This window comes from Rhipicephalus microplus, chromosome 1 (assembly GCF_043290135.1).
Source record: "Rhipicephalus microplus isolate Deutch F79 chromosome 1, USDA_Rmic, whole genome shotgun sequence".
Classification (NCBI taxonomy): domain Eukaryota; kingdom Metazoa; phylum Arthropoda; class Arachnida; order Ixodida; family Ixodidae; genus Rhipicephalus; species Rhipicephalus microplus.
The window spans coordinates 131,383,969-131,400,943 of NC_134700.1; the positions used below are offsets into that span (position 1 = coordinate 131,383,969).

The 16,975-nt window shown below is 46.7% G+C and overlaps 1 protein-coding gene across 1 annotated transcript in view; it reads right to left on the reverse strand.

Moving 5' to 3' along the window:
- Positions 1–6,631: 6,631 nt before the first annotated feature.
- Positions 6,632–16,975, reverse strand: part of LOC119178289 (uncharacterized) — a 43,426-nt gene continuing 33,082 nt past the window's right edge. The window contains exons 5-6 of the mRNA XM_037429482.2: positions 15,531–15,867; positions 6,632–6,909 (exon numbers count right to left, since the gene is read on the reverse strand). Of these exons, the coding sequence (XP_037285379.2) occupies positions 6,693–6,909; positions 15,531–15,867 (554 nt within the window). The 3' untranslated portion in view covers positions 6,632–6,692. The remainder of the gene's footprint in view (positions 6,910–15,530; positions 15,868–16,975) is intronic.

Below are 16,975 nucleotides of genomic sequence, written 5' to 3' on the forward strand. Positions count from 1 at the left end.
TGTGGACCCCCAATTGCTTTCCTTAAAATCAATATAATAATTCTGTCAAGGGAAATTGTCATATCGTGACCCGCGGTGGACGTGCGTATCATGACTGTGATCACGCGACAGCTTACTTCATTTCTTTCGAGTTCTTATATTTTTCGTCACAGTGCATTTCCGCAGAGGCGTTCGTCAGCGCTTGTGTTGTCTGCGCTTCCATTTGTTCCCGTTTTCGCGCTGTTCACTCGCAGTACCATGAACCAAATGAGCATTCTGCCTTTTACTATACTTTTTTTTGTCACTGCTGTTTAGTTTCACCCTAATTTGGCTTAGATAAGATTGTTTATTGCGAGAGAAAAAAAAGTGCCGCCATATCCACGAAGTGAATGATGATGAGTGGGCGAAGCTCCGGAGGTAAACCTGGTAAACCATGAATCCTCTGTACATTTTGCCCACTCGATTTTATTACATCGCTCCCCCTAGCGTACGTCGCCGCACTAAATCGAACGATTGCCTTCAACCAATGACACGCGCCATATGTGGAATCATTCCTATTTTATAAGATCTCGCGTCTTTCATCAACTACAAGTACCACTTTCTAGTTTATAACATGTTGTATTTTTTCATCATCAGCTACAAGTACCACCATCTAGTAAACACTACAAGAACTAAACGAGAGGTGGCTACATACGGGAGACGGTACCGCCATCTAGTGAACACTGCAAGAACTAAACTAGAGGTGGCTACATACAGGGGACGGTACCGCCATCTAGTGAACACTGCAAGAACTAAACTAGAGGTGGCTACATACAGGGGATGCACAGCCCACGCCCTAAGGAGGTTCGCCCCTAAAAAGCTTTTTGATGTCATGGACGCTGCAACGCTAGATACTGCCGCGCAACTTTAACGTCACAGTAAGGCTTGCGTCAAGCGTTAGTGTCGCATTAGTGAATAAGGAAAGCCCTCTTACAGGGGCACTTTTTAGGTGCGTACGGTAGGAAAACTGAGGTTCACGATGCCTTTCAAAGGCGGCCGACGTCGCACGAGCAACTTATTTCTATTGCATGAAGAGCGAAATACGCAGCTGCTTTGGGCGGCGAAAGGGCGGCCGCTGGCAATTCAAAGGGAGCTTGCGAAAGAATAGCATATGGGCGATCATCATCCGGATCTGCGTTGTCTGTATACGCGGGAATCGCCTAAACCACCTGCCTAAGTTGGAGACGCATACTGAAAAACACTCAGCTCCGGCAGCTGGTGCTGTTAGTCCGGAAAGTTCTCTCGGCTCGGGCATTTGAGGGATCTCGAAAGCGTTTTTTTCGCGATTGCTCACGATTTCAGGTGGCTGCGTTTGAGCACATATATAGCATCGCGTCTTCGCAGCTGCAGCGATGCACGCACGCACTGTATTTCGTCGACAGTATCGAATAATATGGAAGAAGCTAAACGACGTTCTCTATTTCTTGGCACTACAATGATGTGCGCAGTTTGGTTATGCGGAGCTGGAAGTGCTTTAGGCAAAGCTTGTAATGAACACAGAATTTGGTGGTGGCAGCGGCCTGAGAGTTGCCTATATGTACACTAGAGGGAACTCTGGCGCTACTGTCTATGGGAACTGTGAGGCATGGTGCTTCAGCTATAACATGGGAATGATGAATGGTACACGGATTTCTCTAATATTTGTTCTTTGAGCTCGGCTTGGCTTCGTCAAGCCTGAATTTGCTTTGCCACAAGACGAAGTCAATCAAAAGTTCAGTAGTTATGCTTCATCACTTTGATCCTATCAGGCTCACCAATTGAAATCTGCTTGCGAAGTTCACAACAGTCCGCTTTTTTATTTGAAACGAAAGCAAAACACAGCAATAAACAAAGCCACAAGCGTGTTCGAAACCCGCAAGCATGAAGGCTAGGCAAATCCATGTACTAGCCATCATTTCTATAGTGACTGAACGATCGCAGCACAAGACTTCCCTTTAGTCAACTTAGGAAAGCTGGATGGCGGCGGCGACGACAACGAACACGAAACACGCGATGCCGGAAAGTGAACAGAAACGAGCCCGTGGAATGCTCGCCTGTCGCATGTGTAGTTTTATGCGCTGTTTTCGATAATTGTTGCTCTCTCGATCGCGGGCTTACCAGTGATCAGGCTTTTCTGATATGGTGAAATGTGTATTTTATCGATGTAACTTGTCATTGTAGGTTGCAATATTTTACCGTGGCCTGTATAAAAGAAGTACCGTGCCAATTTTCATGAAAAGGAACACGGGAGTGCGTGGCCTGCATGCTCCGGCGGCTGCTGGCAGCGTGTTCAAGCGGGAGCGGGAGCAACCACAATCTATTTTCGTGTAAGGTTCGCGTCTAGAAAAGCGATCACTCGTTGCTGATATGAAACCAGCGGCAAAGTTGCAATCCCAACCCCCTTCAAGGCGATTACCGGCTCTTGCGTAATCGCTTTGAATGGGTAGGGGGTGAAATCTTGCCACTGGTTGCAAGCAACGAATGGTTGTTTCGCTCGCCGTGAGATGACGTGAAAAGAGACTGTGGTTGCTCTCGCCCCGCTTGAACGCGCTGCCAGCAGCCGCCGGTGCGTGCAGGCCACGCTTTCCCGTGTTCCTTTTCATGAAAATTGACACTGTACAAGACTCTTGTTGCTTGTAGCAGCTGATGTTTTTCGATGCTAAGCGCGTGAATGGATGTCGAATTTCCGGCAAGAATTAAATTAAAAGTTAGGGCAGGGCCTTATTTGCAAGATGTTTCAGCGCGCGAACAAAGGAAAAAGGACAGGGTAGACAGAAAAGCCCCGCCGCGGTGGTCTAGTGGCTGAGGTGCTCGGCTACTGACCCGCAGGTCGCGGGTTGGAATCCCGGCTGCGGCGGCTGCATTTCCGATAGAGGCAGAAATGTTGTAGGCCCGTGTGCTCAGATTTGGGTGCACGTTAAAGAACCCCAGGTGGTCGAAATTTCCGGAGCCCTCCACTACGGCGTCTCTCATAATCATACGGTGGTTTTGGGACGTTAAACCCCACATATCAATCAATCAATCAGTGTAAACAGAAAGAGCGTTGACTTCCGACTAACTTTATTTCACAGAGTGGCAAGAATATATACGGCTAGAAAAGGATGATTACAGAGCATGAAGATAAAATGCAAGCCTAATCTACACATCAGTAACAAAACAGGAGTGACGGGTCCTCTATTGCCTCAAAGCCCAGCCAGGTAATCATATTCAGCCTGTGATAAAGCAACTGATGACGTCCTGACGCATTTATCTCCTAGAAAGGGTATTTTTTCGGCTTCAATAATTTCTCGGGTAAGCTCGTCCCTGTGCCTTGCCAATATTAAGCACTGATCAAAGAGAGGGGTGCACCTACAATCTCGGCAATAAATGCCGAGATGCCCTTGTACTACATTGTGCACATTGTTTCGGTGTTCTCGGAGGCGGTCATTTATGCACCTGCCGGTTTGCCCGACATAGATGCACCCACACGTCAGTGGAATCAAGTATAGGACTCCCTCTGCGCATGGGACGTAGCGTTGATTGATTGATTTGTGGAGTTTAACGTCCCAAAACCACTATATGATTATGAGAGACGCCGTAGTGGAGGGCTCCGGAAATGTCGACCACCTGGGGTTCTTTAACGTGCCCCCAAATCTGAGTACACGGGCCTACATCATTTCCGCCTCCATCAGAAATGCAGCCGCCACAGCCGGGATTTGAACCCGCGATCTGCGGGTCAGCAGCCGAGTACCTTAGCCACTAGACCACCGTGGCGGGGCATAGGACGTAGCGTGTCCTGTGCGCGACAGAGCACGAGGCACAATTTGCACGAGGTGTACTGACCCGTTTGCAAAACCTCTGCAATTTTTCCGGTGCAGAAACAACCACAAGAACGTTGGCGTCGCGAGCAATCTTTTTTAGCCCGTGTTAGACGTCGTGCACGTATGGTAGTACGACAGGCCGGCTCTTTCTGACACTGTTTTGCTTATCTGGTTTGTCGCCTCGCTTTACGACAGTGACCAGCTTTCCCACCACCGAAACGAGAACATGCGCGGGGTAACCAGCTCTGGTGAGACGCTTCACTTGTAGAGCAAAGCTGTGGTGTACCATGTGGGGGCAGGACTTCTTTAAGGCGTTGCCAAGGCAGAGGTTAGCAATGCGCCACTTGACCAATTTAGAGTGAGCTGAGCTGAAAGGCAGAAGTGGCTTGCCGCTTCTTGGTTCACACATCCAGCAAACATGTCGGAATTCTAGCAAAAGCTTCAAATCTAGAAACTTCAGGTTATTATCAGTGGGTGATTCATAGGTTAGAACTAGTGGTTTCAGACACTCTCGGAAAACAGTCAACACGTCAGAGGAAATGGTCTGAAAATTTTGACTATCACATTTCAACAACACTAAATAATCATCAACAAGACGGCAAACTATAAAAACTACAGAGTTATCAAGCTTGTTTGACAAGAAACGATCATGATGTGCTAGAAATATGTCACAGAGAGTAGGTGCCAAACAAGAACCAATACATATGCCACTTTTTTGTAAGTAGTTTTTTTTCTTCCCATGATAGAAAAGTGGTCTTCAAATAGAAACTGAGTAATTCTAATAAGCTGCTGTTATGAATTCCAGTACGCGTTTGGAACGCTGCGCTGAAACATCCTGCAAATATGACTACGCACCAACTAGCCCAAGCTTCCACTCTTGTTAGGGCAGGGCTTTGAGCAATGCACTAAAAAAAGAAAAGCAAAAAAGAAAAAAATAATAGGCCAGGTTCACGCAGCCTAACTTGACTTTGATAGTCAGCCAGGTTGTAAAAAGTATCCCGGTCAATACATTGATGTTGCCCTATGCCTGTGTCTAAGGAGGTATGTGACGATTAAAGAGGGTAAACAAGTTTGCCAATGTCGCATTCGCAAAACCTTGAATTAAAGCCTGGTGCTCACTCTAGTAAGGCCATGATTAGGCGGTGACTCAGTTTGCAAACTTTTTACCTTCATAAGAACATGTTCTATGAACGCACAAAAAATGCAGCGGCTTTACATGGCTATGCCAAGATTTGCACTGCGTGAGCTACAGATAGACGGACGGACTGATGCATGGATTGAATATCGAGTGAGCTCACGCGAGTGAAGCACGAGTTTACTAGTGACACGTCACTCCAGGACCTTCCAGGCCTTCTCCAGCAGTCCAGCTGTGCGCCATGTGACGTCACTAATTCTCGGGAATGTGCAGCACGGCTCTCGATAAGCTATGCGAGACTTCTCAACGTCGGCCTGCGTAGCTTACGCTTCAAAAGCGGGCTGGTGTAGTGATCGCTTCCCGACGATTGCGGTCAGCCTGCCCTACAGGTTAGGTCCATCTTCCTATAAGTGGAAAATTGTGCCAGGGTTCAACAACAATAGCAGAATGACCGGCAATATTATTTAGTAACCGTAGCCACGGAAGCAGCAAATAGCCATCTCGAACTGTATACAACGTGCACTAACCCAGCAACTCAAACCTTGACAGCGCGCCAATGTGTGAGAGAGGGTGGTCCTAATTGCAGTTATTTTACGCCGTTCAGGTTTCGGTTCCCCCGTTAGAGTTGCGAAGTGCAACGAAAACGATACTGTGTTTCGTTAAGGAATGATTCGCTGTGATATGATAAGCGAAACTCTTACATCGGCTGGAACAATCACGTTTTTGTCCTCCTTTATAATATTTATATATGCCGTCCACCCTTCCCCAGTGCACAGTATCTATAGGATTCATGAGCCCTAGTTACCTTTTTGTCCGTCTGCAGGCCTCAAGATGTATATATCTCTTTCTTTAGTCTGATGTGTTTCCACGTGTTGAGACGTGATATCCTTCCATCACTAAGGAAATGCGGAAGGAAAATCGGCTGCAGATCCACGAAGAGAATGCTGATGATAGAGAGAAACTCCTTGGACGAATTGATAAAAGGTGTAAAGATTGTATGCCGCTGTGTATTTTTGGTAGAGGGTATTGCGCTCAGATAATAAACGATACAAAAAAGAATGTTCATTTACAAAATTTAGAAACCATATGGGCGCTATGTAGGCGATGTAGACGGTATTGCACACAGCTGTTTCGCATTTGCGCTTCGACTATAAGACGACGAGCAGACGAGAAGGCGAGAGTCAACGGCAACGATAGGACATCGTGAGGGCCTAAGGAGCTTCGCTTCTTAACCCATGAGGGCACCGCTTTCGGCCGCTGGCGTTCTAGAATGATAAGCACGTGCTAGGCCATGTCCCTTTTGTTGCCTGGCTCTCGGCTCATGATTTTACTGCTGCTATTAGTTGACATTGCTTCTTGGTTACCTGGTGGATGCACACAGCTCCAGAGGATGTGTCTCTGTCTTATGCCTTCTTGCAGTGTTGGAATATATTCCTATCGTATCCCTCCATGCAGACGTGCTTTGATCAGATGGGGGTGAATATGACTTTTACATGTATGGTTGCTGCTCTGGGACGTCGGAGCACGTTAGTGTTCCGCTTTAATTTACCTACCCCTTCTCTTTTTATGCCGGATCGGCAATAAAGTTGTTTAACTCACTCGCTTCACTCCTCATGCATACTGCACACGTAAAAAAGCATTCGATTGCCGTAAGGTGGATGGTCCCCACAGGGGCATGAAAAACACATAGCTTCGCATGTTTTTGTGTATTCTTTTTATTTTCGAAGGCACCTGTGGAGAATCGTTCACACTGCAAATACTTAAGCTGACTGAGCAAAATTTCGTAATTTTTTAATGCCCTTTTGTATTGTATTGTTCAGAATCCGAGGAAGCTTTATGGGTATTGCTGCAGCAATGACTTGCTCCGGTAAAAACGATGTGAGAAGAGAGCTGAAGGATCCTATTGGCGTGACATCAACATCAACTGGTTCAGTTATATTGACAACCAGTTTTTCCAGCACGAGGGTGCTGTCCCGCCTGTAAAGATATTTGCGCCGAAGGAAGACCTTAGTCAAATCAACAATCATTCACTGCCACACAATGTTCCTAAATATATTGAAAGAAATTTTCAACATACTTTGACATCTATTATTTTGCCTAAAATGAAGAGGTACTGATGAGTCATAATATAACCGGGGCGATGTCGTCACAAAGTGCCACTTGGAGAAGGAACATCCATGCATAAAAAGCAATTTTTTAAATGCGAAGCATTTTTTAGCAAATTTCGGCGACTTTGAGCGTATCTATCTATCTATCTATCTATCTATCTATCTATCTATCTATCTATCTATCTATCTATCTATCTATCTATCTATCTATCTATCTATCTATCTATCTATCTATCTATCTATCTATCTATCTATCTATCTATCTATCTATCTATCTATCTATCTATCTATCTATCTATCTATCTATCTATCTATCTATCTGTCTGTCTGTCTGTCTGTCTGTCTGTCTGTCTGTCTGTCTGTATATCTATCTATCTATCTATCTATCTATCTATCTATCTATCTATCTATCTATCTATCTATCTATCTATCTATCTATCTATCTATCTATCTATCTATCTATCTATCTATCTATCTATCTATCTATCTATCTATCTATCTATCTATCTATCTATCTATCTATGCATAAAAAGTAATTTTTTAAATGCGAAGCATTTCTTAGTAAACTTCGGCGACATTGAGCGTATCTATCTATCTATCTATCTATCTATCTATCTATCTATCTATCTATCTATCTATCTATCTATCTATCTATCTATCTATCTATCTATCTATCTATCTATCTATCTATCTATCTATCTATCTATCCACCTAAGACTTTTAGCTCTCCTCGCTGTTTTGTTAATGGTATCAATAGCGAATTCGGTGTGGCATAACATGACTGTATGACGAGCATATTTGATTATTCATAAAGTGAAAATGATGACTTGTATGTTATGAATGTCATGATTTAGATTTCATGGATTATTTGCTGTGTCGGTGGTCTCGTTTACATAACATGTTGCAAAACTAGTATGGTATGACATGATTGCATGGCGAATACAAGCGACAGACCCTAACATGAAAATTATGACATGCGTGTCATGTAACAACATGACTACATGCCACGCTCATAATACGCTCGCGGGCATCGCGCTAGCATCACATATACATAATTTGGTATTACGGTACGCGAATGGATGACAAAGGTATGTGACTGGTGCAAAATCATAGTAATGAAATGCGTGTCATGTAACAATATGGCTACAAGCCACACTCATGATGCGCTGGCGGCCGTTTCACTAGCTTCACTTATACCAAATTTGGTATTACGAGACGTCAATGGATGCCGAAGGTATGATACTGGTGCAGACATGATAATCTTGAGATGCGTGTCATGTAACACCATGACTACATGCTACGCTCATCATGCGTTTGCGGCCGTTTCGCTTGCTTCACATGTACCGAATTCGGTATTACGTGACGCGAATGGACGACATATGCCAATGACACATCCAAACATAATAATCATGACATGCGTGTCATGTAACAACATCACTGCATGCCACACTAATGAATGATGCGCTCAAAGCCGTTTCTCTAGCTTCACATATACCAAATTTAGTATTACGTGACGTCAATGAATGACGAAGGTATGTGACTGCTGCAAACATGATAATCTTGAGATGCGTTTCTTGTGACAACGGGACTGCATGCCCAGTAAAGGTGCCAAGACACTTCGACGTGACACGGCGCACGTGTGCCCCGGCGTTCGTTTCGTCGCGTCACGCCGGCGTTGCCACGCCAGGCGCCGATCGTGCCGTATACTCGCAGGCGCGCGCCGTGCTGCGTTGCTTTGACGCATGCGCGTTTCAGCGCGTCCGGCGTCCCTTCGTCACGAAAAGAGGCAGACGCACTGCTGTCTGGGTAACTCATCGGCGCGAAATGCAGCACCGTTTACCATTGCGCTGCGCCGATGGACGCGCCTGGCGTCAGACTATAGAGTTCTCGCGTTCTGCTAGCGTATAGCGTCGCTGTGCTCTGTGGGCGCGTGCCTCAACGTCATGTTGGAGTATATTGGGCCCGTCATGATGCCCTCGCGGCTGGTTAGCTAGCTCCACATATACCAATTTTGGTGTTACGTGACGTCAATGAATGGCGAAGGTATATCACTGGTGCAAACATGATAATAATTACACGGAAGTGGTGTACGGCATAATTTGCCTCCACCTCGTAACGTTGTGGTGATTTTAAAGTGACATTTAAACCTTCCTCATTCGTGCTTTGTATATCATCGATTCCCACTGTACGTGTACTCTGCTTTTTTTTGCGTGCGCGATGAAAGGTAATAGCCTAAAGTGGTTACGTGAAATGTTTTAAAGGACGAAAAACTTCAGAGTAGCCATAGGTAACGTGTATGCATTCATGGTGATATAAAGGAGAGATTATGAGTTGAGGATGCAGAAAGCGGTGAGAGGATTTTTGATCGAACTTCCGCCTTTTCATTTCATTTCGTTCATTACACCTTAAGGCCCCGAAGGCATTACATAAGGCAGGTGGCGTACGCAGGTTTCGAAAGAGTACAATGATTGTAATTGGACCTGAACTTTTGCAACTTTTGAAGTGAAGTACCACTCTCTAGCAATATTATAAATATATTGTTTCGCTCTTAGATATTCGACGTCTGCAGCTGCAGCTGACTCTTCTATCGCTGAAATACGGCATTACTCGCATCTCTCGTACATCGTATCGCCAAAGCCAATTCCATCTTTCGAAATGCAGCCGAAAGAAAAAGAAGCCTACAACAGCCCATAAAATCACTGCTAGTTCACTTACTTCAATTGTTCGCATTGATCTAGTTTGCCGTTGTAGTAAAGTTTTTTTTTCCTTACGGGTTCCAAATGATACTGCTCAAGGGAATGATATGGCGGCGAAGACCACTCTTTACAGTTTGAATCGGCAGTCATAAGATCTTTTGAAATACGAATCCTCATTTATTTATTTTTGACGCACTGTTTAGATAAGCGTTCTGCTAATAAATGCACTTAACAACATTATTTCTAATGGCCAACACTCGCTGGTGCAGTTTTATTCTTCAATTTCATTCTCAATAATTGTAGCTCATGTACGAAGCCATTTGGTCATTGTTTGCACGCGCAGAAGGACAGACTGAACACTGCACAAGCAATGACGTTACCAATAAGCAATCGTTCGTGAGGGAATGCATCGAGGAGCTCTTTTTTATTTGCACAATGAAACCAGCCAACACGCCCAAGCATATATGCGCTTTCAAGTGAAGGCAAGAAAAGGATGAATTACAAATATGTAGTTCTTTACGTTGTTTTAGGGGCAAATCTTTTTAAAGCGGCACCCGTTCGTCCCTCGTCGCAGTGTGTAACCAGTCTTACGTTTTCACCTGCAAGGTGGTGCCGGTGGGAGATTTCTCCTGTGCGTTGTTGAAAAATACAAATTCGCAGCGCGCGCGTTAACTAAAAGCCGAATTCTCCTGTCTCTCATTTCCCATTAGCAGCCATTGGCATGTACATTCAGCACTATCTGACAAGATAGCGTTGCTACGTTATACTCGCTGGGCGTAACATCCTTAATTTTAGAAAGGTTTAGCGAGTGTTGGGCCGCATTGCCATGAATACAGTGAATACAGTATATTCCATGAACTCGAGGTGGTTAAAGATGGGAAGTAGACACGAAGCAGAAGCCGTAAGAAAGTGTGCGTGTGCCACCTTTCCTTTAGTCCTTGGAAAGTGCGCTGAATGGCGGTGCTTCTATATGCGGAATATGTGATGAAAACATGTGATATGGTGGTACTTGGAGTGTTGATTAGATGGACAAACGGACACACAGACAGATGCATGAACAGACGCACGGATGGCTACACACACGGATGTACGCATGGACGTACGCAGGGGTGGATGCATGAACGGACGCAGGGATGGACGCACAAACAGACACACGCACAGACGGGCGGATGGACGCACGGATGGTCACACAGAGGGACGCAGGGACAGACAGAAGCAAGAACGAATTGACGGACGGATGCTTCGCCCCAGTCTCCATCATTCACCCCGTGGATATTCTGCTATTTTTTCCAATTCTCACATAAATGCAAATGAATGAAAACGAACGAAAAGGCAGCATTTGCGCTTCGAGGGTAAGCGCTCATCCGTACACTTTCTTATTTGTTTATTATAGTGATTTTCTATAGAAGTTAACCCGTGCCACATGTGTGCTGTCATGTGAAGCTTGTGTGACGTTATGCTGATAGCATGGCTTTCATTGCCATATATAAGCACTGTGTACCCGGCGATCCGTTTTCTTTTCTGGCTCAGCACTCAGGCCCTGTTAAAGGCTAGTGTACACCGGCGACTAGTAGTGGTCGTGTGATCAATTGCGACTGGTGACCAAAAAGTGACTGATGTTCACACCCGCAGAGGCTGCATGCGAGTGACCGCAAGTCGCAAACCTGGAGAGTCACATCCGGATCTCGTTATCAGCGAGAACTCTGGAGACCGGCGCCGATCAGCTAATCACCACTAGCTGAGGGAGAGGAGCAAACCAAGCGCGCCGCATTTATTGGTTTCGTCCGTTCTCGCGCAACGTTTACAACAGCGTCAAAGAGTTCGATTCAAGCGAAGAACAAGAAATTGTCATGGCGCTGATGCGCTGTGTCATGGTGTCAACGCTGACAGCACGGAAGCCTGCAAAGTAAAAAAAAATTGCCCGCAGCTTCCCTCGAGGGAACACTGAGGAGGATGCGGACCGTATAATTGGTTAACGGGGTGTTAAAGTGCGACTTACTTGGGTCGATGGCTAAATTGGTTAACACGGTTGTGAAATGGGGTGTTAAATTGCGACTTACTTGGGTCGATGGCTAAATTGGTTAACGTGGTTGTAGGAGGGGGTGTTAAATGAGTGAACACGTACACACGTATGCGAAAGGGCGGCGCTGGTCGAAGGGACGTCGATCATTGTGTTTGTGGATTCGTTGGAATTCATTTCACCGCGACCTTGGACGTCGACGCGCCGTACAAACCAACCGACGAGTGGCAACTGAGCGAGCGAGCGCCGACCTTGAGTATATATACAGCACGACGGCGCATGCACTGTCAGCTGTTGAATGTTCTCGAAGCGCGACGCCACATGCGCGTCCACTGGAGAATCAGGAGAATTGTAGATGTCGAACGCGGTGTGTAGAGGAGGAAGGGTGCACAGATGGTGGAGGAGTGAAGCGCGCGCGGTGTGTAGAGGAGGAAGGGATGCACAGATGGTGGAAGAGTGGGCGACGGCGCGACGGCGCATGCGCGCGCGTCAGCTGTCGAATGTTCGAGAAGCGGTGCGGACGGCGCGGACGGCGCACTACAAGGCACGAGTATAAGATGCTCCGCATCTAAAAGCCGGTGGTGGGTGTGACTGTCCCTCCAATCGCGAGAGTTGGCCGGCCATGCAAGCCGCCTACCTCCCGAGATGCGCTGAGACGACGAGGAGTATTTCTGAGAGTGGTACGTATTCAGAAACGGTATTTGAGTTTAATTTGACTTTCCACAGCCTATAATGCAGCACAAACGCGTCTCGAGAACGCGGTGTCTTTTGTGGGTGGTGGTAGAAACATTTATTCCCACTTTAGAGCACGCGGGCCGAGCCTCCTCATAGCACGTGGGTGCTCCCTCACGGTCAGAAGGCACGCTTACAAAGCAAAGGAAAGCCCTTGAAGTGCGATCCTCTTCATGGCGCGCGAGATTATCCGGCGCCGATAAACGCAGAAGTGCTGGTCATGATGGTCTCCCAGTATGACACTGCCACAGCTGGAGGTGGGGTATGCGGAAAGTTGGGACATGTAAGGAGTATGTGGAGGAAGTCACCTGGTTTGCCGCAAAGTTTGCGCGAAGAAACAAATTGGGCTGGGTAACGGGCGTTTAGTATTATGGGGTATGGAGCACGGCTAGTTTGTAGGCGTCGCTAATGTGCGGCCTGCGATATGTTTAGGGATGGAGCTGGGGTTGTGTATAATCTTCGTTGATCCCGGTAATACTATAGAATATCACGAAAAGAGAGCAAGCGCTCCTCGACCTGTGAAGCGGCTCCATTTCTCTTGCCCGGAATGTGAGACCTCGGTTTAGGGAATGAGCCTCCTCGTTGCCAAGGAGGCCGGCATGTGCTGGCGACCAGATGAGGGTTTTGGTACGCTGAGGCTGCCAGAAGCGTAGCAAGCGAGCAGCGGCACGAGATATCAAACAATAAGCGTAGTTCAAAATAGCTGATTTTGAGCCGCTAATGATTATAGTGGCGGATGCTGAGATGAGAGCAAGCGCGATAGCTGCCTCTTCTGCCTCTGTGGAGGAATTCGCGACAATTGAGCACGAAGTGAGAAGATTTGCCTGATTGTCAGCCACCGCAAGGGCCATGCGGGATCCTGACGCATATTCCGCTGCGTCCACGTAGACCACATCCTGGTCTTCGCCATATTGTCTCAGAAGGACCCGAGCCCTTGCCTTTCTGCGTTTCTCGTCTCGCATAGGATGCATGTTCTTCGGGATGGGGAGTTTGTTCAGGTGAAAGCGGAGGTTGGAAGAGAAGGGGACTTCCTCAGGTGAGTGTGTACTTGCGGCTAAGATTAATTAGGACAAAAGAGCACGGCCAGCCACCGAATTAGGCATACGACATCTTTGTGCCGTAAAGGTGGCTTCAGCGAGTTCCTTAAATGTATTATGTACTCCAAGTTTGAAGAGTATGTCATTGGATGTACTTGGGGGAAGGCGCAGAGCCGTTCTTGTGCAACTCCGTAGAAGCCCGTTAACCCGGTTTCACTGCTTTTGTCGGAGACGTACGTAAGGGAGGGCATACGTGGTGCGGCTTTCGATGTAAGTCTGGGTGAGGCAAAGCGTGTTTTGCTCGCGTAGGCCAGCCCGACGGTTCACTATGCGACGAATCAGTCGAGTGGTCTGCTGAGCATGTGTTTGGAGAGTCCTAATGAGTTCTCTATGTGCGCTATGTGAGTAGAGAACTAGCCCTAGCACCCGAACTTTCGAGACTAATGGGATGGGGTCGGCACCTAGCGCGAGAGAGATATGGGTAATGGCTGAAGCATGTTGTTTCGGTCGGTAAAGAAAGAGCTTCGATTTGGAAGGCGAGCAGGTAAGGCCACGTTATCGAACATATGTGTCGATGGTGGTTAGTGCCAATTGTAAGTGTTCTACTTCGGTGGCGTCACTACCACGGTTTGCCCAGACGGTGATGTCGTCGGCGTAGAAGCTGAAGTGGATGTCGGGGATCTGATCCAGCTTTTGGCGCATATATTCGTCGGCGCGCGCCGCACTGCGTTCCTTTGACGCATGCGCGTTTCAGCGCGCCTGGCATCCCTTCGTTACGGAAGGAGGGAGACGCAGTGTTGTTTGGGTAATGCATCGGCGCGAAATGCAGCATGTCGCATTTCGTGCTGGTTGCCGTTGGCACGGCGCCGACGCACGCTGGTCGCGCCTGGCGTCAGGCTCTAGAGTGCTCGCGTTTTGCTGGCGTAGCGTCACTGTGCTCAGCGTGCGCGCGTGTCCACGCTACATTGGTACATTGGCCCTTCATGATGCGCTCGCGGCCATTTTGCTAGCTCCACATACACCAAATTTGGTGTTAAGTGACTTCAATGGATGACGAAATATATGACTGGTGCAAACATGGTAATCCGGACAGGCGTGTCATGTAGGAACATGGCAACCTGCCACGCTCATAGAGTGCTTGCGGCCGTTTCGCTAGATTCACATATACTAAATTTGGTATCACGTGATGTGAACAGACTACGAAGGTAAACGACACATTCAAACATGATAATCGTGACATGAAGTCATGTACGGCATCATTTACCTCCACCTCATAACGTTGTGCTGATTTTAAAGTGCCATATCAACCTTTCTCATTCATGCTTCGCATATCATCGATTCCCTCTGTAGGTGGGATCTGCCAATTTTTTCAGCTCTTAACCACCTTCCCACTCATAGGAATATCGCACAAAGCGGACGGGGTAAAACCTTTCGTGGTAACTGAATTTCTACAGTATCGTACACGAAATTAGATCGTCAATTGTGCGAGCCCAACCGAAAGCATTAGTGGGTGGGTACACAAGAACTCGCGCCTGTTTATGCCGTAATTACCACACTACAATTAAAATAGTTGTACATCTCCCTCCTGTCCCTTTCATTTTTGTTTACTTAACTCTTTGTTGCTTTCTTAGAATTTGCCGCCGTATAACTTCAGCTTGCGCCTGGCTTCACCTTTTGTTTAGGCACAAATATTCACCTGAAGAGCATGGGGATTAACTTTACTTATATGGGTGGCAACGCGTGATGACCTCCATTGGTACGAGAGGAAGGGGCCGGGAGCACAAGTTTACGGCAATAAGATGCTGTCGCCTGCCTGACGTCACACGAAGGCTCTAGCTGGACCCCCAGCTCAGAAATGACGCGTTGTACCTGTAACCGCTCCAAAATGCTTATTTACCTGAAATGGCTTGAGTTTGTTGGTTTATTTTGTCCACTCTGCACAATGCCAAGGAGCGACGACACGCTGCCATGCCACGTGCGGCCATTCCCGTACAAAAGTACTTACTCGACAATGTCGACGATTATTCTCGTTGAAAGGTTGATGCTCACGATGGCCCTGACAGGAGTCCAGAACACCTCAACAGTGGTACTGAGTGTAACTGTGAGGTTGTTCACTGCTACATCGGCGTAGAGGCGCGCACCACAATCATTCATGGAAGCCAAAACGTCACCCGACCGACGCAGCGTGGACAGGCCTCGGAGAGTTCCGTTATTAACCTTCACTGTAGCAATATTTCCAAACAGGTCTGCTTCCGTTGAAGTGAGCGGTGCTGGATCTAGGCCGTATTTTACAACGGCATTGCGGAGTACCACTTCAACCTTCCTGCAGTTACTGCATTTAGCTGCGAAAAGAACGAATTGTGAAATGAAAAATGGAACCTGAAACCTTTATGGTAGGGGAAGTTCATGGCGGAAAAATCAAGCGTCCACCAGTCGTTACAATCATTAACAGATAAAGATTCGCGTTACTGGGAACCTATTGACACTTGTTCACAATCTAGATTGGGAATAAGTTTTCCGCAGGAGGAACAAAGCGTCTTTGTTTCTGTGTCTGGTAGCAAGGATTGGTCGGCGTCAGATTTTTCTGCCAGAGCTACATGGGCAGACGAATATAAGTTTCTTTAACCCTGAATGCAATATGTACTACTGCAGTAGTAGTACATATTGCATTTTTTAGCCATGAATGCAATATGTACTACTACTGCAGGTAGAAACTTTACTTTGTAAGTAATGTTCAGTTGCAGTAAAGGGTAATTTCTTACATCAAGTTACATGACGCTTATCTCTCCAAACTTGTTCCACTCTGCATATGTTTTTTTGTCGAATCAAACATACTTTCAGATATTTTATGCTGTATTAAGCATATTGCAACATGTGCCGTAGCACACACCTTTACAAAGTAAGTTGATAATGTTTGTGTTTGTCACTTGCGCAGAATAACTTATTCGGCAATTGTTTTCACATACCGAAAGGAATGCTGCTCCAAGTTGCTGCAAAATCCTAAAATGGGGCGTGTGGGAACACATGGAGTAAGTAAGGTGAAATCGTGTACGTGTATTACATTGGCATGTGAACAGCGGCAGTCGGCTACTAATTTAATATTTACAACACCAGATCATATTCAGTGCGATAGACCAGGCTAAACAACAATGATCATTGTTGTTCAGGATTGAATGTTTGATAAGTGGGATCTAATTATAGCCCCAAAACCGCCGTACGATTATGAGAGGTGCCGTAGTGTAGGGCTGCGCGAATTTCGACTACCTGTGGTTCTTTAACGTGCACCCAAATTTGAGCACACCGGCCTACAGCGTTTTGGTCTCCATCGCAAATGCTGCCGCTGCAGTCGGCATTTGATCCCGACACCGGCGGGTCAGCAGTCGAGTACCTTAGCCACTAGAACCCCACGGCGGGCGATCGTTCAGGAATACTGATACTAAAGGGAAAAGA